The 22,524-nt window shown below is 41.0% G+C and overlaps 1 protein-coding gene across 2 annotated transcripts in view; it reads right to left on the bottom strand.

Annotated features, from left to right (window-relative positions):
* Positions 1-22,524, bottom strand: part of LOC115260662 (transposon TX1 uncharacterized 149 kDa protein) — a 52,279-nt gene that overhangs the window by 8,839 nt on the left and 20,916 nt on the right. Inside the window, exons 1-2 of one of the 2 annotated variants that reach the window (XM_062845609.1) lie at positions 13,947-14,086; positions 5,206-9,374 (exon numbers count right to left, since the gene is read on the bottom strand). In XM_062845609.1, coding sequence (XP_062701593.1) covers positions 5,266-6,393 — 1,128 coding nt within the window. In that variant the 5' untranslated portion in view covers positions 6,394-9,374; positions 13,947-14,086 and the 3' untranslated portion in view covers positions 5,206-5,265. Of the gene's footprint in view, positions 1-5,205; positions 9,375-13,946; positions 14,087-22,524 lie in introns of those variants that run through there. The other variant, XM_029861806.2, reaches the window with a different exon arrangement.

Here is a 22,524-nt window from a genome sequence, read left to right as displayed (position 1 = left end):
CTACGCAACGTTTATTTTCCAGCAAACTTTAAAACTTTTCATAATTACGTAATCTCATGGAAGCTTAACTATACACACTGCAAAAGAAAATATTTACATTCCATGTTTACAAAGCAAACACAGCGTCCATCCAGGCGCCCTAAACCTTTTTGTAAAACTTCTTTCCACCAACAAAACCATTGCCTGAAGGTCCTTTGCCGACACTTTCGGTCACTCCACCTGATGCTGCCTGCTGTTGCTGTTTACGGGTTTGCTGTTTTTGCTCCTCGTCGTCATAATATTGCGACCCTTTCGGTTGGTAATTGGAGCGGGTTTTGCTGCTGGAGTGCGACTTGCACTTGCTGCCAGCCATGAGGAAGCACCGTTTCCGGCTGTCCCGGTCACTTTTCGAGCCCGGCGTGGATGAAAAGATGCAAAGGAAACCAGATTTAGGAACGAATGCTCGGACGTGAATAGCCCCGTGGAGGGGGGCTAGTTAGTCTATTGAAGTCATGCAGCCCAGCAGTTAGGACAGAAGGAAAGAGAGAAAGTGTAACAGCAAGCGGACGCATCATGCAATAGTTTAGTTGGGTAGATGTTCAATTGTGAAGAATGGTTATCAAAAGTGTTCTCGGTAGCAACATGTTGCAATGAAGCATTATTATTTATTGTAATGTTTCCTGCATTATACTTCCAAAACCGTAGATTAGGATCTGAACAAAGTCACATTTCTCCACCAGTATGTTAAACGATGAATCGTAATTCGAAAAATACAAGATTCTTCCATAATAATCCAATGTCGTTATTTGTAAATACTGAGCTAGGCAAATGATTCGTGCACCTTAAGGCGAAACTGGAAGCATTTCCTCACTTTTTGGTTTTGGATTTTTTTATTAAATAACGAAGCAATACTTTCAAATTCGGGTTTCGTGCACATGTAGAGTATGGATCAAGGTATCTTCTGATTTTTTTTGTAGTGGAAAATGTTTTTCGTTTTTGCAGAAACCATTTTTGAACCAAATTTCACAAAAAATGGAAAACATTTTCCACCTCAAAAAAATTCAGTAGATACCTTGATCCATACTCTACATGTGCACGAAAACCGATTTTGAAAATATTGCTTCGTTATTTAATAAAAAATTGAAAACCGAAAAAATGAGAAAATGCTTCCAGTTTCGCCAAGTTTCCAAGCACCGCCGTTGAGGGTGAGAATGAGTCAAAATTGCGTACTTTCGCATTGATCATTGACTATCTTCCGAATGATATGTGTTCATGCACATTTTTTTTTTGTTTTCCTCAATGAAAGTTTATCAATAATCGTCCATTTGAGGAGATGGACTTAAGGTCAAGAGAACCAGATTTGTTTATCATTGATAACACAGCAAATTAATAAAATTCAAGACAACAAATTATGGACTGGAACCTGGAATATAGTAAATGCCAAATATTTTAATTAAATCATTGTATTCTAAGCAGTCGGAGAAAAGGAGGCATGGAGGACATGATTGAACTATCTGAGGGAACCCAAGAACTCACTTAACCCTCTAATCCCCAAATTTTTGATTTTGATCTAAATATCATTTAACGTCTTCGATTTAAACGTATTTTGGAAAGTGACTCTTTTTAATTCTCGTTTTAGTAAATTTTGGTTATTGATTTTTTTTTAAATTATTTTAAACATATCCACATTTTTGTGTTTTTCTTGAAAGCCTGTTCAGAATACCGATTTTTAGGATGCAAACATTTTTATATTTTGAATTTTATTCATAGGAAATCTTATTTTTCGTGTAAATTTGAATAAATCAAAACGACCACATTGAAAAGCATTCAAGCAAATGAAGCAAACGCAAATCGTCGTGGCATTCATTCCACCACGATCTGTGTGCTGTCTGCGATGGTTCTGTTCGATGCGAACTTTGGCAACAGCAACTACCGAGCAGACTGAAACTGCGGACAATTTAAACTTATTTTAAGGACAAACGTCTTGAAATCCCGCTTCAATAGTGTGCATCAAACTTCAGACGCACAAATCTCAATAAGCAAGCTTCAAACAACAATGCATTTTATTATTCTGCTGCTGCTCACTTGTAATATGCTTCAAATAATCAGATCAGGTGTGCTGGTTTTATTTACGAAGAGCGCTCGAAATCGCGAGTAGGTGCCAAAGTCGGCCATTGTGGTGGCCATTTTGGGATTTCTAACAAGTCTGTCCTTAAGTTTGGCACAGCTCTTAATTACCGATAAAAAGATTATAAAAGCTTTCAACCACAATACAACTGTTGATTTGATTTTGCTCCCGTAACCCATTTGTTAGAAACAACACCGATGAACCAAATTCATCGCGGTCCGAGAATTTAGACACTAGAGCGTGGTCTGTTCCAATCAGAATCGTCCAATTCTGATTGGAACGGCCCCGCTCTAGTGTCAAAATTCTCGGACCGCGATGAATTCGGTTCATCGGTGGATAAGTCCATTGCGCCGATGAACTGAATTCATCGCGGTCCGAGAATTTAGACACTAGAGAGCTATTCCCAATCAGAATTGTTCAATTCTGATTGGAAATCGTTCACTTTTGATTGGAAGTGGCCCCGCTTTAGTGTCAAAATTCTCTGACCGCGATGAATTCATCGTGCTTCGCCAGTTCGATCGCTGCTCAGCAACACTGTTTGAGATATACTGAACAGTTCTTTTTATCAGTCAAAAATATAAAAGTTTCGATTACCCAGGAAAGAAAAATGCAAAACTGGATATTAGAGGGTTCAATATTGATCGAAACCCCATGCAACGCCTTGAAACATTTTTGAGATCTTTAAATTGCATTTCACCTTCACGTATGCTGGTATTTCGTAAATTTTTATCCGACTTTTTTGAAGTCACATTCAATCGATCATAAATTGGTGCAAGTTTATTATACTAAAAGTGACCATGAAAACCATTCCGGAGATATTCTGGATTTTACTGGGGTCAGTGAGTGGAGAAGGGGTCTGTTTTGCCAAATGACTAAAAGTGATTATTTCTTGTGTAATTGTGTTTGAGAGGACCCCGCGGAACTTGTTCCAGATATTCTGGAGCAGCCACATCAGTTGATACACACTTCAGTCAATTTTTACTACCCCATTCTCTCAAAATTATGAACGTCGCACGGCATGTTTTGCTTGCAAACCAGAAATGCCCCCGATGACACATCCGTGGAACCTGTGCTAGATGGTTCGGGGTGGCCATATTAGTTGATACAGACCTCAGTATACCGTTTCTGACTCAGTCTTTCGAAATCATGAAGAATGATATGTCGCACGGCTTGTTTTGGTTGAAAACCAGAAGTGTCTCCAATGAGGCCCCGCGGAACTTGTCACGGGGATCCGGATGGGTCAACTTATTCAAATCTGGTTAACGCAGTTGTGTTTCACTGTTCGCAATAAAAAAAATCGCTGGAAATCGATGGTTCAAACACAATACCACACGAAATAATCACTTATAGCCATTTTGGCAACCCCCTGACCCCAGCACAATCCGGAATATCCCCGGAATGGTTCCGGATACTGCATGGTCACTCGAGTATAATAAACTAGCACCAATTTATGGTCGATTGGGAGCGACTTCAAAAAAGTCGGAAGAAAATTGACGAAATACCAGCATTTTGAAAATGAATTGTTGGGGTTCGGGTACGTGAAGGTTAATACAGCATATGGCATCATGATTGTAAGACAAAACATGATGATGGAAGTAAGACATGACAGTTCCTGGGGTTCCAGTGTTTTTAAATTCTGCGAAAGTGTTATGCAGTAACTCGAGAGCCGGAAGTCTGAGAATGTAGAGACATTGATTTTCGTAGTAGATTTCAGAGGCGTTTTTGGGGTCGAAGGGAGTTGGGCGGATTTCGGAGACATTTCAGAAAGTTTCAGAGAATTTTGGTAGGGTTTCAGAGGAGTTTTTCAGAATTTCAGAACATACATACATACATTTATTTGTTCAACATCATTAAGACAAGACATAATCAACAATAGTACGCCACAATACTCGGTTTGTGGCTGCCGCTCTCCATCCTCGGTCGTGCCCAATGCTCGCCAAGTCACGCTCCACCTGGTCCGCCCATCGTGCTCTCTGCGCTCCACGCCTTCTTGTGCCAACCGGATCCGTTGCAAACACCAGCTTTGCAGGGTTGTTGTCCGGCATTCTTGCAACATGCCCTGCCCAACGTATCCTTCCGGCTTTGGCCACCTTCTGGATGCTGGGTTCGCCATAAAGTGCAGCGAGCTCGTGGTTCATTCTTCTCCGCCACACACCGTTCTCCTGCACACCGCCGAAGATCGTTCTTAGCACGCGTCGCTCGAAAACTCCGAGTGCTTGCAGGTCCTCCTCGAGCATGGTCCATGTCTCGTGCCCGTAGAGGATCACCGGTCTTATCAGCGTTTTGTACATGGTGCATTTGGTGCGTGGGTGAATCTTTTTCGACCGCAGTTTCTTCTGGAGCCCGTAGTAGGGCCTACTGATGGGCCTACGCTGATGATGCGCCTCCGAATTTCTCGACTCACGTTGTTGTCAGCCGTCAGTAAGGATACGAGGTAGACGAATTCCTCCACCACCTCGAAAGTATCCCCGTCTATCGTAACATTACTACCCAGACGGATCCGGTCGTTTTCGGTTCCGCCTACCAGCATGTACTTTGTTTTTGATGCATTCACCACCAGTCCGACCTTTGCTGCTTCGCGTTTCAGGCGGGTGTACAGTAGGCCGTCCCTATTTTTGCAAAAGTTGAAAATGTTAAAAGTTCAATATTGCAAAACGATCGTTTTAGCTTAAAAACCATCATGACAAAATTTGAAGTCCGTATCTCAAGGCTAAGTGGTCCCCCAAGGGGCCTAAAGTTCTCAAAAATTGTATGGGGTCGAAAAAATCATGAAATTTTTTCGACGACAAAATTACACTATTCTACTAGAATCGGTAATTTTAAGACCCTTAAGGGCCAAAAACTGGCTCAGAATTGCGATATCTCTTTTTGTTTCTGAGTTATTGACGAAAAACTATCTAAAATTGAACATTTTGACCATTTTTTGAAATCCCTGAGTAAACCTCCCATATTTTGTACGATAACTCAAAAACGAAAAGAGATATCGCAATTCTGAGCACATTTTTGGCCCTTTAGGGTCCTAAAATCACCGATTCTATTAGAATAGTGTAATTTTTTCGTCAAAAAAAAGTCATGATTTTTTCGACCCCATACAATTTTTGAGAACTTTAGGCCCCGTGGGGGACCACTTAGCCTTGAGATACGGACTTCAAACTTTGTCATGATGGTTTTTTGGCTAAAACGATCGTTTTGCAATATTGAACTTTTAACATTTCCAACTTTTGCAAAAATAGGGACGGCCTAGTGTACAGTTCTGCCACCGTTCCAAATGTTCTAGCGATAATGTCCATGTCGTCCGCAAAGCACACAAATTGACCGGATTTTGTGAAAATCGTTCCCCGGCTGTTGAGCCCGGCTCGTCGCATCACACCTTCCAGCGCGATGATGAAGAGTAGACATGAGAGTCCGTCACCTTGTCGCAGTCCCCGACGAGATACGAATGAACTGGATAGTTCACCCGAAACTCTTATGCAGTTTTGCACACCGTCCATCGTTGCTTTAATCAGTCTAGTCAGCTTCCCAGGAAAGCCGTTTTCGTCCATGATTCTCCATAGCTCTGCGCGGTCGATACTATCGTATGCCGCTTTGAAGTCGATGAACAGGTGGTGCGTTGGGACCTGGTATTCACGGCATTTCTGGAGGATTTGCCGTACGATAAAGATCTGGTCCGTTGTCGACCGGCCGTCGATGAAGCCGGCTTGATAACTTCCCACGAACTCATTTGTTTTAGGTGACAGACGACGGAAGATGATCTGGGATAGCACTTTGCAGGCAGCATTCAAAATAGTGATCGCCCTGAAGTTCTCACATTCCAAATGGTCGCCTTTCTTGTGAATGGGGCAGATTACCCCTTCCTTCCACTCCTCCGGTAGCTGTTCGGTTTCCCAGATCCTGACTATCAGCCGATGCAGACAGGTGGCCAACTTTTCTGGGCCCATCTTGATGAGTTCAGCTGCGATACCATCCTTACCAGCTGCTTTGTTGGTTTTGAGCTGGTGAATGGCATCCTTAACTTCCCTCAGCGTGGGAGTTGGTTCATTTCCGTCCTCCGCTGCACTGGCGTCGTCGTTCCTTCCGTTGCCGTGGGCTCCCGTGCCTACGTTCTCCACGCCGTTCAGGTGCTGATCGAAGTGCTGCTTCCACCTTTCGATCACCTCACGTCCGTCCGTCAAGAGGCCTCCGTCTTTATCCCTGCATATTTCGGCTCGCGGCACGAAGCCGTTGCGGGATGCGTTGAGCTTCTGATAGAACTTCCGTGTTTCTTGGGAACAGCACAGCAGTTCCATTTCTTCACACTCCGCTTCTTCCAGGCGGCGCTTTTTCTCCCGAAAGAGGCGGGTCTGCTGTTTCCGCTTCTGTTTGTAACGTTCCACGTTTTCAGAACATCTCAGATGCGTTACATTCCGGGCTTACGGAGGGTTTCAGGTGCGTTACATGGTGTCTGAGGGGGCGTTGAGGTGTTTTGAATTCATTTAACTAAGTTTCAGATGATTTTCAGCAGATTTCAGACGCGTTTCAGATGAGTTTCCAAAAATTTCGGATAATATTCAAAGCTTCTTCATAAAAACCCTTGAAACGCCCCTGAAATGTCTTGGAAGACCCCTGAAATTTTAATAAACCCATTAAATTGTTCTTGTAATCCATGCAACCCATTTGAAAAGCCCCTGAAACCCCTTTGCGTTTATGGTGTTCCCAAAACCCGCTGATACGGCCCTGACCTGAAATGCCTCGAAATGCCACTGAAACTACCGTAATGTCATTCAAAAGCTATTGAAACAGTCTATTGAAATGCCCCTGAAATCCTTCGGAACGCCTTTAACCCTCAAATGGATACCTTGAATAAAGGTCCGTTTCGGGACCCTGTGGTCCATTGGACCCCAACATATATTCTCGTATATCTCGTGATCCTTACTTTTTAGAAGGGTGATGTTTTCAGCAAAGATGTTAGGTATGTCAAGGCCTATCTAGTGATAAACAATTTAGAACATGGAATTACCACTAGGTGGCGCTAGAGAGCATTCCAAAATGCTCCCAATCAATAGGGTTAAACGCACCTAGCAAACGGACAAGACGCTCAAAACAAAAGGGTAAATTGCAATTCTGGTTCAAACCGAATCGAATCGAGATAGGGTGACAAAGGGTATTATCGGCAGGTTTGTTCTTTTAGTCATGAAGGGTTTTTGTCGGCCAAATTTCCTGAAACTTGGTTATATAATTCAGCTTGATTGGGGAAGATTTGAGACGAATTTTGAGTTCAATAGGTTTCAAAAAAACCCCCATGACGAAGAGAACAAAACGGCCGAAAATACGTATGTTCCCCTATGTCAGAATAAATAAGCTAAGCACAAGGCTAAGCATAAAGTCTACTCAGGTACTCATGTGGTTAAGCTGAACGAGTTGATTGAGAATTGATAATGAAGTAGCACCTTTACAAAATCTGGTATGGATGGTTCTGAAATGTTTGTCAACATGCATAACAAACAATTCCGCTTCCTAATTGGAACGGTCTTGCTTCATTATCATTAGGAGCGAGAAGAGTGCGGCATCCGTTATTTTGTGATTTCAATAAATCCTACAGATAAACAGTTACAGAAACAAGTTTTTAACCAGCTTAGAAAATTTAAACAACAAAATCAAGGTTAAATGGCTTTGGTCTTACGCCCTAATCAATGGATAGCTTACACACGATGGACATGAATATTTCATGTGTTAGGTCCATATAATTTGGATCAGTTCGAAATAGATCATCAACCTTACAGAAAAAAAAAACCATTTGTTTGTTAGTCGATACTTAAAAGTGGGGTTACCTTGGTTACCCGGGCGGAAGATAATAACAAAAGAAGACCAATTTCTGCGATTTAAATTTAATGGCTGAATAGCAAAAGTTGTTACTGGTTCGTTGGGAGTAAGAGCTAAGAGAACTACAACTATAACTGACTCTGTACCGGAAAATGACTCGATAATAACAAATTTTTACATTATAAGAACGAACAAAGGATAGCGATAACATATTTATAAATAAAGAATAACTGAATCAGATATTATTGAGTTATTGACAACAAAGTAAGAACAAAATTATGCCACAAATGTTCAGCTTATTGGACGCAGTGGTTTAATTTCCCCAACGGGGAGGAAAAAAAAAGAACAAAATTAGTTATTTCTGGAAAAATCATTACGACGATAATCTCACTTTGGCGCTCATTCATAAAATTAGAAAATGCCAATAGCTATCAAATTTGGAAAACTTTGGTAAGGAAATACATTGTGCAGCAACCTTGCGCGCACAATCCTATCCCCATTAGAGCTGGTGTACTATCCCCCAATTTTCTTTGCGTCAAGCTGTCACTTTGACAGGTCTGCGTTCGAGCACGTCCGCTTAGCTCACCGTCACGGCGTCAGCCAACTTCCGTTTAGACTTGAGTTAGTCACTCTCGATCAGACCGTTGCGCAATAAAGTCCGCATTTAATATTTTCTTTCTATTAAAAAACGTGTTTGCGTGAAACCGTCTCCGAACGTCCCGAAAAATACCACAATTGTAAGAATTTGAGTCAAATATTCGAACTCCGGGACCCCAAATTTAGGATGTAAGAGTCTTTTCATACAAACACAAAACAACGGATGCATGGAATTTATATTATCAGGGATTGGAATTTTAGCAGTGCGAAATTTTATGAAAAAATATTGCAGTTTTAAAAAAGCACACTAGAGCAGAATTGAATATAGTACTTTATTCTACAACCTTAAGCTTGCAATCAACAATCAACTATTTCTTAGAATTAGAACATTTCATATTTAGTTATTATTATTCTTGGAATACGCTGCTGTCAACTTTCATCGACATGATTATTTTCTTTGATGGGAGCTATTCTTCCACAGAGTAATTAATTTATAAAACTTATATAAAAAGCTGAAAAACATCTTATATGTATCGTATTTCAAATTCAAGCATTGTGATTCCACATATTTATGCATATTTACAACAACTATTTACAAAACAAACACAACGCTCATCAGCCCTGAACCTTCACGTAAATTTTCCTTCCACCAACGGAACCTTCGCCTGAAAGTCCTTTGCCGACATTTTCGCTATCTTCAACTGCCTGAGGCTGCTGTTGCTGTTTACGAGTCTCCTGGTGATGCTCCTCGCCGCCGCCGTCATGATCTTGCGACCCTTCCGGTTGATAGTTGGAGCGAGTATTGTTGCCAGAGTGAAATCTGCAGTTGTTTCCAGCCAAGATGAAACATCGCTTTCGGCTGCTCCGGTAGCTTCGTGAGCCCGGCGAATGAAAAGGAAACCAGATTTAGGAACAAATATTCGGACGAGAGCTGAAATACTCTTCCTCTAGGTTTGACATGCGAGTCATTCGAAGTCATGCAGTCCAGCAGATAGATCAGAAGAAATGATAGAAGGAATGCTGGCGATAAGAGGACTATTCATGCTTTGGTTCGGATTGGTTGAACTGGTAGACTGAGATATGAAAGTATTTGGAAAAGAATGAACTCCATGCAAGCAAAGGTGTATGTATGTATTACATATCATTAATTATAATGCTGCCATCGTACTACCCAGATCACATTCTATAAAACCAATTTTCAACATGCACATGAAAATGTCTTAGTCTTCGTTTTCTAAGCTTGACTATAGCTATCTTCCAGTCTGTTTGCCACCCCACTTTCGTTCTACAGATCAAAACACGTCAACAGGCAGTACGGAGGCCGATGAACGAAGTTGGAAAGCTATGGTTGAGAGAATTGTCATTATTTGATACATAATACACTTGTTGTGAGTTTAATTCAATCAGAAGAGTACTGGTGTCAACGTGGTTGACGTGGTTGGAAATTTCTAAGGGAACCCCTGAGTAAATTTTTGAAGAGATCCCGGAGGAATTTTTGAAGAAATCACTAGAGGAATTCCTTGAATACTTAATCCCTGGATGAATAACCAGAGCAAACCCTGGAGGAATTCCTGGAGATATGCCTGGAGGAATCCCTGGAGAAGTTACTGAAGAGATCCCTTTAGGAATTCCAGGAAGAATTCATAGAGAAACTTCTGAAGGAATCCTTGGAGGGATTTCTGGAGGAAATCCTGAAGAAATTTTTGGAGAAATCCCTGGCGAATATCCTGGAGTAATCCCTGAAGCATTTCCTGAAGGAATCCTCCAGGAACGCCTGGAGGTACTTCTGGACAAATTCCTGAAGAAAACCCTGGAGGAACCCCTGGAAGAATTCCTGGAGGAATCCCTAGAGGAATTCTGGGGGATATCCCTGGCGGATCTTCTGAAGAAATCCCTGGAGGAATCCCTGGAGGAATTCCTGGACGAATCTCTGGATCAATTCCTAGAAGAATACATAGATGAATTCTAGGAGGAATCCCTGGAAGAATTCCTGGAGGAATCCCTTGAGAAATTCCTAGAAGAACTGGAGGAAGTCCTAGAGGAAATCCTGGAGGAATCTTTGGAGGAATTTCTGGAGGAATTCATGGAGGAAGCCCTGGAGGATTTCTTGGAAATATCCATGGAGGATATCCTGGAGGAATGCCTGTAGGAATTTCAGGATAAATTCCTGGCAGAATCCTTCGAGAAATTCTAAAGAAAACTCTGGAGTAATCCCTAGAGGAATTCCTCGATGAATTCCAGCAAAAATTTCTGAAGAAATCCCATTAATAATTCCAGGAAGAAATCCCTGGTGAATAGCCTGGAGGAATCTCTGAAGAAATTCCTGGAGGAATGTCTGGAGATACTTCTGCACAAATATCTGATGGAATCACTGGAAAAATTCTTTAAAAAAACTGAAAGAATCCCCGGAAGAATTCCTGGTTGAGTTCCTGGAGGTATCTCTGGACAAATGTTTGGCGGAATCTAGGGAGGAATTCCTGGAGACATCCCTAGAGGAATTCTGGGAGGAATCCCTGGAAAAATTTCTAGGAGAATGATGATGAACCTGGGCGTGTTAGTGGAATACCGGTCGAAATACGTATCTGTCAAAGGATGCAAATTTTAAGTGGAATTAAAAGGAACAGTACTAAACACGATTTTCTTTTTACCTTAAAGAATTCCTAAAGTAATTTTTGGAGGAATTTCTGAAGATATCTTTGAAGGAATTCCTTGAGGCCTGGATTCCTCCAGGATTTCCTCCAGAAGTTCTTCGAGAAAACAAATTCTCCAGGAATTTCTCAAGGGATTTCTTCAGAAATTTCTCAGGGATTCCTCCTAGAACTCTTCTATGGAATCTTCTAGGAATTCATCCAGAAATTCCTACAGGAATTCATACAGTAATTGTTCCAGGGATTTCTCCAGGGTATCCTCCAGGAATTTCTCCAGGAATATCCCCCAGAATTCCTCTAGGGTTTCCTCCAGGAATTCTTCCAGTGATTGCTCCAGGGTTTTCTTCAGGAATCCCTGAAGCAATTCTTGGAGGAATCCCTAAAGGAATTCTAGGGGATATTCCTGGAGAAATTCCTGAAGGAAAGCCTAAAGGAATCTCTGCAACAATTCCTGTATGAATTCCTGGAGGAATTTCTGGATGAATTCCTAAAAGAATCCATAAAGAAATTCTGGGAAGAATCCCTGAAAAATTTCTGAAGAAATTTCTCAAGAAATTCTTGGAAAAATTCTTGGACAAACTGCTCATGTAATTCCTTGGAGAATTCCTGGAGAAATTCTTCGAGAAATCTCTGAAGCAATTCCTGGATGAATCTCTGGAGAAATTTCTTGGAGGACTGTCTGGATAAATTTCTGGAGAAATTAATGGAGAAATTTCTAGAGGAATCCTTAGAGCAGTCCCTGGAGGAATCCTAGGCAAAATCTCTGGAAAAATCATGTATAAATTTCTGGGAGAACTTCTGAAGGAATCCCGGGAGGATTTCATGAGAAATTCTTGGAGAAATTGCTGTAGAAATTTCTAGAGAAATTCCAGATTCGATTCGTGCAGGAATTCCTGGAGAATTTCCTTCGGTAAAGGAGGAGTCCTTGGTGAAATTCTTGAATGAAATCGTGGAGGAATGCCTAGAGGAATTCCTATAGGAATCCATGAAGGAATTCCTACAGAAATTCTTTGAGGGTTTCTTGGAGGAATCCCTGGAGAAATTCCTGGACAAATGCCTTTTGGAATTCCTGGAGAAATATCTAAAGGGATTGCTGGAGGAAACTCTGAGGGAATTCTTAGATAAATCCTGCAGAAAATCCCAGAGGAATCCCTGGAAGAACTCCTGGAAGAAATCCTAGAGAATTTTCGTGAGGAATTTCGAAGGAAATTCCAGGAGGAGTTTCTTAAGAAATCCCTGGAAGTACTGAAGAAATCGCAGAAAGAGTTCTAGATGAATTCTTGAAGGAATCCTATAAAGAGTTGGTGGAGGAACTCCTGGAGCCTTTTCAGAAGAATCCTCAAGAAAAATCCCGAAAGCAATTCCAACAGGAATTCCTGAAGTAATCCCTAAAAAAATTCCTCGAGAAAGTACTACTTTAATTCCTGGACTAGTTCATGAAAATATACAAAAGGAATTCCCAGAAGAGTTGCTGGAGGAATCCTCGGATGTTTTTTTTTTTAATAATACCTGCTGTTCCTTCTAAAAGAATAAGGAATCCCGAATGATACCCTGAAGGGATTTTGATATGAATTCTGCAGAATTACTTCGAATCATTCCACATGGAATTCTATCAATCAAGCAATCTCTAGCGAAATTCTAGAGGGAATATATGGAGAATTCCCCGAAGAAATCTATGAAGGAATACCTGCGGAAATACGTAATAGAATCTCTGGTGAAATTCCTTCGGGAGTCCTTGGAGAAATTCCAGAAGGAATCTTCAAATAAGCATTGGAACAATCACTCGAGAAATTCCCGGATGAATATGTGGTGGAATCCCTAGAGGAATACTTGAAGGAATCACTGCACTGGAGGAATCACTGATCATCCTTGCATAAGTATCTGTAACAATTCCTGAAGGAATCGTTGGAGGAACTCCTGAAGCATTTATTGGAATACGCCCTGAAACAATCACTATCGACATCCTTGGAGGAATTTAAAAAAAAACACAGGTGTTTTGCTTTTGCTTAACGTGACGTTTGTTTAAATTTTATACCAGTGAAAACTTGTGCATTTTGAGCTTCCACTCTCTATAGCAGCATATGGTTCTAAAAAACCCCTATTTTTCCCTTTAGCAATTCAACCAAGCATGTTATTTGGTAAAATTATATGCTAAGATTGAAGTTGTGCTCTTAGAGAAGCAGCTGACGATATTTCTTGTGGTTTTCGAGAAAAAAAGTTTGAAAATAATGTTTAAAATCCCAAATGATTAGAATAGTTTATTGCTTTGAAGTATTTTCAGAGTTCTACTCTGATAATCTCGAGTTGGTTCGGCCCCCACCCCCTGCCTCTTTCTGGCTACGCCCACATATAATGGCTACAATCTGAACCAACACCCTTGGTTCTCCCTAGAGCCCTCTAGAAAATGATGTAGCTGCATCAAAGACAGTTTACGTAGACATCATTTGAGGAAAAGAACGTGTGATTCTGTTATAGAAGTAGAGTAATGAATTATTTCAATGAGGAGAAAATTTTAAGAAATATGTCAAGAAATGTGTTAAATAATAGTAAGGAAGGATTCGAAACTGTACCATCGACTAACTTACAATAAGTGGTTAGCATTGAGCTCCGTTTAAGAACAAGTAAACAGTTGAATTATTCATGAAAAAGAAACCCTATCAAGACTTGTTATGTAAATGACTGACTAAAGTCATTAATTAGTATTAGTCGGTTTCGTAGCAGATGCCACCGGATACCAACAACCAGCTAGAGGAAAGGGCTCGCCTTCTCGACGGGTCACCAATTGGACTAATTACCTGTTGATCTGCTTCAGAATCGGAATCGGCGTGGGTTTAGGCTCCGCGGCATTGGTACCAATACGCAGTGGAGCCGGGCGATATTCCTGTTGGTAGTCCTGTTGCGCGAGTGCAACTCCCAGCACGCACACTGCCACTAGCTATGGAAAGAGAAAGACGGGACAACTCGTTAATTTAATTTGCAAGCAAACTTGGTACGGTGGGTGGTCGCATTGAATAAACCATGATTAATGAAGATGAAAAGATGAAGTATAACTACGGTTCTCTATTCACGAGATGAATAAATACGATCAATATTAATGTTAATTGAAATGGTGTAAATTTATTCCCAGAACATAAATTACCGAAGGCTCCCGGCATTACGTTTTATCTTCCTTGAACAAATTCAGCGATGCGGAGTGGTCTCCTGATGTAACTGCAGCGTGTCGCTGCACTTCAGGGTTGTAACGCGGAGTCGAGTGCCCTACATTTGGCGAGCACATTTCATTCAACCGATTCGGCTCTGATGCACATCCACTATCAAGGACCACAACCAGGAAGCAGAATGATAAATCGAATCGATGGGAATTAATTATTCCGAACGTAGCCATCAGGCACCGTGACTCTCTGTCTGGTGTGAGAAAAGAGTACTTCGTCATAAATTATTCATAAGGCACACACCCACATGAATACAGAGCTACTGCATCGGAGTGGGAGAAAGTATATCACACTTAGTGGATCGTATTCCACATTCAGTCATATCTGACGACGACGGTGGTGATGCTGTGACTGAAATCAACGACTGGAAATCGATTCGTGACTCCAAATTGTTAAGCAGTTCGTTCGGTGTGAAAGCTCCCCCCGATTAAATCAAAGAGAGTGCCACCTATTTTGAAAATCAATAAATCCCATACCGTCCATCGATCATCACTTAAATTGTGTGATTTTTCTTTTTGTGATAAATTCAGGCGATATTTCCGTCGGCCAGAAATGTGTATCGCACCGCTGGCGCTGCTACAAAAAATTGGATGCATCCAGAGGGATATCATAAATCAACACCCTTTCCGGTATGTACTCCTGCTCATAAATTATCCATTGAATGTCGAAGCTATGCATTAGGCTTGCCGGCAGTGCATGTATAAAATGAACCACCGTTAGGGAGCGTTCATAAATGACGTAGCACTTTTTTCCGATTTTTACACGCCCTCCCCCCCTTCTCGAACAATATTTTCCCATACCTGATACATGCCTAAAAGCTACATCAGTTATGGACTCTCTCTTAGGAGTTACGCGCCTGTATAGAGTAAAAAAACCAATTGAAATATTGAACTGGACTGTATAGTTTAGTATGCAGTGTCAAATAAAATGATTTTGTTCGTTCAAAGCAGAGCATCCATAGAAAAAACCTACACACTAAAACTGCTCAGCACTTAAATGTGTAACCTGACCATACAACCACACCAAAAATAACCTTAGAATTATACTATTATAACTATGTCGTACACATACTAGAGTCGATCTGTTTTGACATAAAAGTTTTTGATTGGTCAACGTCGTACTTTTGTGCTGTGTAGACTACTTTTTATGTAGATGCTGAAGGCAATTATAGTTATACACGGAAAAACAATTTTTGTCCCATGTTATGCAGAACATAGTGTTCCATGCCATTTCAAGTTTTTTCACCATAAGTTGTCCCACGATGCATTTCATAGATACTATCAGAATTCCTGGTTATTTTTTAGGATTCTCACAGAGATTCTCGGCATTCCTGGAGATTTTTCGGAATGCATTCGGTATTATTAAGATTTTTGCTAAATATTTAGGGAATAAGACAGGGAGGGGTGAAATCTACATAGTTATTCTTGGAATGGTCTCGACGACGAAAAGATGTCCAAACACAGTTGTTTGAAGCCATTATGGAATCATTGATGGCGGATTCTGAATTGTTTAAATACATGGAAACCCAATGAGTACGAGTATTTTAGGACCGAAAATCGATGTCCGAAGTAGCTCTGGAAATCCCCCTAGAAACTCCACTTCCAGTAAATTCTTCTGGAAATTCCTTCAGAGACTTTATCTGAGCATTACTCCACAAATGCCATCTGGAGATTCCTTAAGTAATTTAATCAAGGAATTCTGCCAGAAATCCCATCCATAAACAAACAGACGCTACACGTTGAACATTCCCCTCAGAATTCTATCGTGTGTTCTACTTTCATCTATTGCGCCATGCTTCACGAAAGGTGCCAGGCCATTCGGCCGAAGGTCATAAGGCCGAATGATCATTGGGTCTTATTGTTTGCCGTTACGTCCCCACTGGGTCAATTCTTGCTTCTAAACTTCTATGTTCTATGAGTACGTCCACAGTTATTAACTGAGAGCTTCCGCTGCCAATGACCATGTTGTATGTGTACATCGAAGATAAACTATAACCAAAAAAGTCAAGGGAATTGCCTTAACGGAAAGTTACTGGACCGAAAAATTTAACTCAGTGCCCACCCTCAGCTTGATTTTTTCCTTCTTTTAAACATATATCGTTCCTTCTGATATTTAAATCACAATTTTTTTCTAGTTTTTTTGTTATTCTTTCTAGTTTTATTGTTAAAATAGTTTTTGCCAATAACTGTTAAAAAAGCTTAAAACCATAGATCCGTTTTCAGTTTCCTGCAGAATTGCAATTCATCCTGATGACAATTCGGCCTAGGGACCATTCGGCCAAGTGACCATTCGGCCTAATGACCCTGCATCTTCACGAAACATGGTATTGCGCAACGAATCCGTGCTGATGGATGAATGGTTGAGGGGTTTTGAAAGATGCTCGCTCTTTCACGGAGCCCGTAACGTGGGTTGATCACCTTTTAAGGTTGCGTTAAGGTAAAATATCTACCAAACCGAACCCTAGTGACATTCGGTTTGTTAAGCTAGGGTAGTTTGTTTTGGTAATGAGGATTCATGGTACAATGTCCATGTTACTGGTGCCAGTTTCTAAAATTGCATTTATTCTGCTTTGCTGATTGTTAAAGACTCGGACTTTGCCCACCCGAGACTACACTTGATGTTTGGAAAACGAACATGCTCTGATGAATTCGAGAACGCAAACATGGTTGGATATCGCAAGCAATTTCAAAAAGAACTCTTGCTAGAATCCCAGTATAAATTCTTGCAGCAAATTCAAAAGAAACTTCTGCAGTGATTCATGTTTTGTATCGCAACAGCGACTAATTGAGATCATAAAGATCCGAACATTTACACTGTCATGTACAATCCTTTTATTTAGTTCAAACATTGAAACAGGTAATATGTTACCTACAGATTAACGATTATCATATGGTCAGTGTTAACTCAGAGTGGACTGGGTGATATTCGAAAAGTGAAGTAGTTCGACAACTCTGAACTTTTCGACGCTCTACAGTTGTTCTATTACATGAAATAGGTAATTATAGTACCGTGATTTCGGGTGAAATTAATTGACATGCGAACCATTTTTATTCGTTAAAAATTTAAAGCGTTATTTTAAAATAATTAATAGAAAATAACCATCATCTGGTTCAAATGTTATTGAATGATGAGTTTACATATTTTACAGGCAATTAGTCACATATTTCTAATATTCAATATTTTCCGAAATAGCGTATTGGGCGAACTGACACCTTTAACTTTAAAGTTAAATAACTAAATATTTAGTAAACTTGAAAAAGTTTTACTTAGCTTTTCGCATTCTGGGGTGGCTGATTCAAGTGGAAAATTATGTTCAGCGCTTGCAAAGGTATTTCGCTGACTGATCAATTTCTCCCCGAAAGTATGTTTTAGTTCAAATGTTATTTATTACAATAAAACGATTTGCAGTAAAAGTTTCAAGCTCGTTAACTGATAAAGACCGTGGTCGCACTTGTATTAAAGTATTAAGTTTAACCATATCGATAATTTTCCAAAAAATAGACGCGAAAAACTGCGAAAAGTGATCAATTTCACCCGAAATCATGGTATTTTAAATAATAACGTTCTTGATTTGGCGTCCCAAGTGTTTGCAGGACATTTTTCCAAAAACCTTTATAAAATTCGTGGCTCGGTTCAACTTTACTTCAGCCATATAATAAATGATCTTGTACCGACTTTTCGAACCCTCTAATCAGAATACCCTCTTCGAATGAGTGTAATCAGTTTCGTACCTTTCAATTCCGCCCTAATTGCTTATCCTTTGACCGATACGCGTATTTCGACTACCACTTGTTCTACACTCGTGACTACACTCATTCGAACATATAATAAATGTTAATCGATATAAAAATCGATATAAAAATACAATAAAAAGACAAAAAGATCGGCGAATCAAGCCTTTTTCGCCGAATAACCAAATCACGAATAATCGAACCATTTGATAAGTGCACGCTAGGATAAGTCCACCCTTCTCACTGATTTAAACTCCTCATTCCTCACTGGTTCACACTTTCTTTTTTCAATATTCGCTCTTGCTTACTTCTCACTCATTCCTCAATCTCACTGCTCACTCATCATTCTACACTTCTAACTCCCCACTTCATCACACTCCATAGTGGTAATCACGTTCAAATGTATGCATGTTTCTTTTATTGGACGCAGTGGCTTAAATTCCCCAACAGGGGAGGGAAAAAAATGCATGTCTCTTTTGTAAATGTAGTTGTGAAACTTGGAGGAAAATATGTGCACTCTCACTTCGGTTGTTAGTTTCATCATTATTTAGCCGTTTTACCCAATTAGGTAATATCTGCATATGTAATCTGAATAGCCTTTGAATTGGCGTGCATTTTTGTGAATGGAAAAATTCACGCTAATGTTGGTGTGTTGAAATGTCACATATCTCTATACTCTTTACTTTTTACTGATCAGTACTCATTTATTACAGTTCACTTATGACTTTTCACGGCTCACTCATTATTTCTCTCTTCTCTTTCCTTTTCTCACTCTTAGTCCTCACTGATCACTTTTCACTGCGCATTTTTCCCTCCTCACCGTCAAAATACCTCACTGCTCACTTCTCACTGCTCATATTTCACTTCTCACTGCTTACTTCTCACTCCTCTCTTTTCACTAGTCATTTCCTTTCTTTCCTTAACATGTCGGTCGGTCACAATCGTGCTTCGCTTCAACCGGATGATTCGCTCTATCGAAGACGCAGTTTGCTTCCAGCAGGATCTGGATGCATTCATGAACTGGTGCATATTAAACCGAATGGTGGTTAATCTTGTCAAATGTTCCGTGATTCCGTTCGCTCGAATTCGTAAACCTATAATTTTCCAGTACAAACTCTTCGACACCGTGATTCAGCGTGCAGATGGTGTGAAGGACCTGGGGGTGATTCTGGATTCGCAACCAAGCTTCAAACAACATGTTCCTTTCGTCGTTGAAAAAGCGTCTAGAACGTTGGGCTTCATATTTGGGATCGTCAAGGACTTAACCAGCGTGTATTGTTTGAAATCACTGTATTGTTCGTTTGTTCGATCGTCCCAAAAAAATGACCACGTGGTTTATGGACAGCCCCTAGGGAAATAAGTTAGGTAGTTATATATACATCATTAGGATTAGTGTTGTATGTTGATGTAATACAAAAAATAAATAAATAAACAATGGAAATCGTAAAATTTATCTTAGCACAGAGAACAGACATCCAAGTCCAATCTGAATTTTGTGTAAGGAATATTTCATCGGCAACACAAGTGGCAATAGCGTGGCGCTGCAATCGGTTAATTTCTCATACTAATTTAATTCACCACTTGAAATGTTTCAATTCATCACTGACTGTGGCAATATGGTGTTTGGCGGCGTTAGTGTTGTCATCGTATATTGGTTTGCAACCTTACTCAAGTGAAGATTCAAATCCTTACACAACTTTCTGAATGAATTTTTTTCTAGCCTGGATGTCTGTTCTCTGTGATCTTAGTCCCACTCACCAAAGTGATGTGAGACATCGTAGAAGAGACGAATGTCGCTGGTATTTGCAACTTTCTCGTCTTCGTTGGCTAGAGAGCCTACATGAGAGCTTCACTTCCTTTTCGAGAGCCGAATAGCGCAAACGAGCTACGGCTTTGGCTCCTTTCGCGGATTTGGCGTTCCTTCGCTCCACTATCTTCCTCCAGGTGATGATACACCTGGGCGTATTAGTGGAACATCTGTAAGTAAAAATAAAATCGGGTTAAGTACTGTTGCTTTTAATTCCATTCAGAATGTGCATCCTTTGACAGATACGTATTTCGACCTCAACTGTTAGGTCGTCTTCAGTGTCCTGTACTTGACTCGACTCAATTACAAGACACTAAAGACGACCTTACAGTTAAGGTCGAAATACGTATCTGTCAAAGGATGCACACTCTTAATGGAATTAAAAGGAACCGTTCTTTACCCGAATTTATTTTCGTTATGGGAGTTTTTTTCGGCTTTCAGTCACGGAAAAAGCGTTGATACTTCTATATCATTGCCAACGTTTCGATCCTTGGGTTGGGATCTTTCATTTGTCCACTGCTTTCTCTAGGTGCACAGTTCACCCAAATTACTCTCGCCTGTGGTGATGAAGGTGTTCATGATGGCGCTCCATTGATCTTCTACACTTCCAGCTTCCGGAACATACACAGCACGATTTGAAAACCTCCTCGCCGAAGGAACTTTTCCCCGTAGCGTCTTCCCGTCGGCGTGTGTTGAACCGGCACACTTTATTATCTCCTCTTGTCGGTGGATCCTAGCGATGCGCAGCTGGATCTCACCAATTAGGAGATAATGGTCGGCAATGTCGCCCTACGTTTGTTCCGTACATCAAGAAGGCTCCGGCTTCATTTCTGATTGATGCGGTCGATTTGATATTCCGTGACGACATCACGGGAAATCCATGTCAATTTATGCACTGATCGATGAGGAAAGAGCGATCTCGCAATTAACATGTCATTGTTGCCACAAGACTCTGCCAACAGCTCTCCATTCCCGCTCATTTCTCCGAGACGTTGGCGTCCCATGAGGTGGTCATAGTCCGATTTGTCTGAATCAACCTTAGCGTTGAAGTCGCCCATAAGGATCTTGATATCACCTTTCGGAATTTTGTCAACGACAGCATTCAGTTGGCTGTAAAAGCTCTCTCTGTTTTGCATTTCGGCAGCATCGGTTGACACGTAGCATTGGATCATGGTAAGGTTTCGAACCCATGTTATGAATCTGGCTACCATTATCCTCTCATTAATAGGTTCCCACTGCATAAATATGCGCAGCGTGTGCGTGACCGCTGAGCAGGAAACCAACTCCACGATGATGAGGAGCGTGTTCGCCTCGTAAGCCAGATTATAGCAGAATTTGGCTCGACGAGAATCTAGCTTCTCCAAAATTCGGCCAACGGACTTCGCTCAGCCCTAGAATCACAAGCTTGAAACGGCATGCCTCATTGGCTAGTTGTGCCAGTCCACCCTGCTGGCGCTGTGCTTAGGGTTAATACATTCCAAGTTACAATTCTTGTCCGTTGTTTCGCGCTAAAAGTCGTTGCCGTTGAATCAGTTCGTAATCTTTCATTTTTGGTTTCTGTAACGGTTTTTGGGTTTCGGAAACTGTAGGTTGTTGGGCTAAGGTCCTCTATCCACCGTGGTGGAGCTGCCACCTTAGATACAGCTTCCAGTGATGGAACATTTCGTACTCAGCCGCTGGATGCCAAAAAAGACGCTGTTTGAGCCGCACCTCCTTGGTGAACAGACGCTCGGGACGCACCTCCTCAATCTAGCTAGAAGTCAGAAGGACAACAGTGCCCAGGCTGCACTACCAGCTAAGCACACAACTCTTAGCTGGCCGTCTTTGTCATCGATTTACCCGTGGAAGCTTGTGAGGACCAGAACTATGTTGAACGCTCTCCTTATCGACTTATATGCATGTTGTTACATATTTCATGATATGAAAAACGTACTATTTAGCATGCTTATATTAAAAAATTGCGCATTATTGTCATCGTATGTCATGATTACCTACTCATATCATATTTTTTGTAGCTAAACAACGTTCATTATTCTTTTGGAATTACCATTTTTAATCGAACCCGTTTTCAGAGCAAAACAAACAATCACAAACCTATATGCATCAATGTGCAATCATGCTCCTAATTGCTGCATATTGCATTGTTCTGTCTGTGTGCTTGTTGCTCCGCCATTTGGATCGGAAAAGCAGAGGGTAGCAAATTTCACGTGAAATTAAACTCCGGCGTATTGATAATGATGTCGTCAACAGCAACACTGCGCTTGCACTGCTTGCTTACGATGACGATGATCATGCTGCTCACGAATCAGACACTTTGAATGTGCAAGGGCCTTCTTCATGCGACTACTGGTAAGCTGTGGTGAGAAAGAATCTAGACGTCGTCGCCGGTCGGCTCGGGATGCATGCCTATACCGACAAATTTTGGTTCCATCGCGTGGAATCATAACGACTTGGTTGTGAAGTGGATAGGCAAATGCAAAACACTAGGCTGCACAGTACGTGCCGTGGATTGTGGAATACACCACCGTACCGGTTCGTCGCTCGAAGCATCAAGTGGCCTGGTTATGGAAGAGTGATTTTTTTTGCTGCCATTGCACCTCGCACCGTGATGAAGGAAGAATTT

This window comes from Aedes albopictus, chromosome 1, assembly GCF_035046485.1.
Source record: "Aedes albopictus strain Foshan chromosome 1, AalbF5, whole genome shotgun sequence".
In the NCBI taxonomy this organism is placed as follows: Eukaryota; Metazoa; Arthropoda; class Insecta; order Diptera; family Culicidae; genus Aedes; species Aedes albopictus.
Note: the sequence above shows the minus strand (reverse complement) of the source record. Positions and strands in the feature narration are given on the sequence as shown.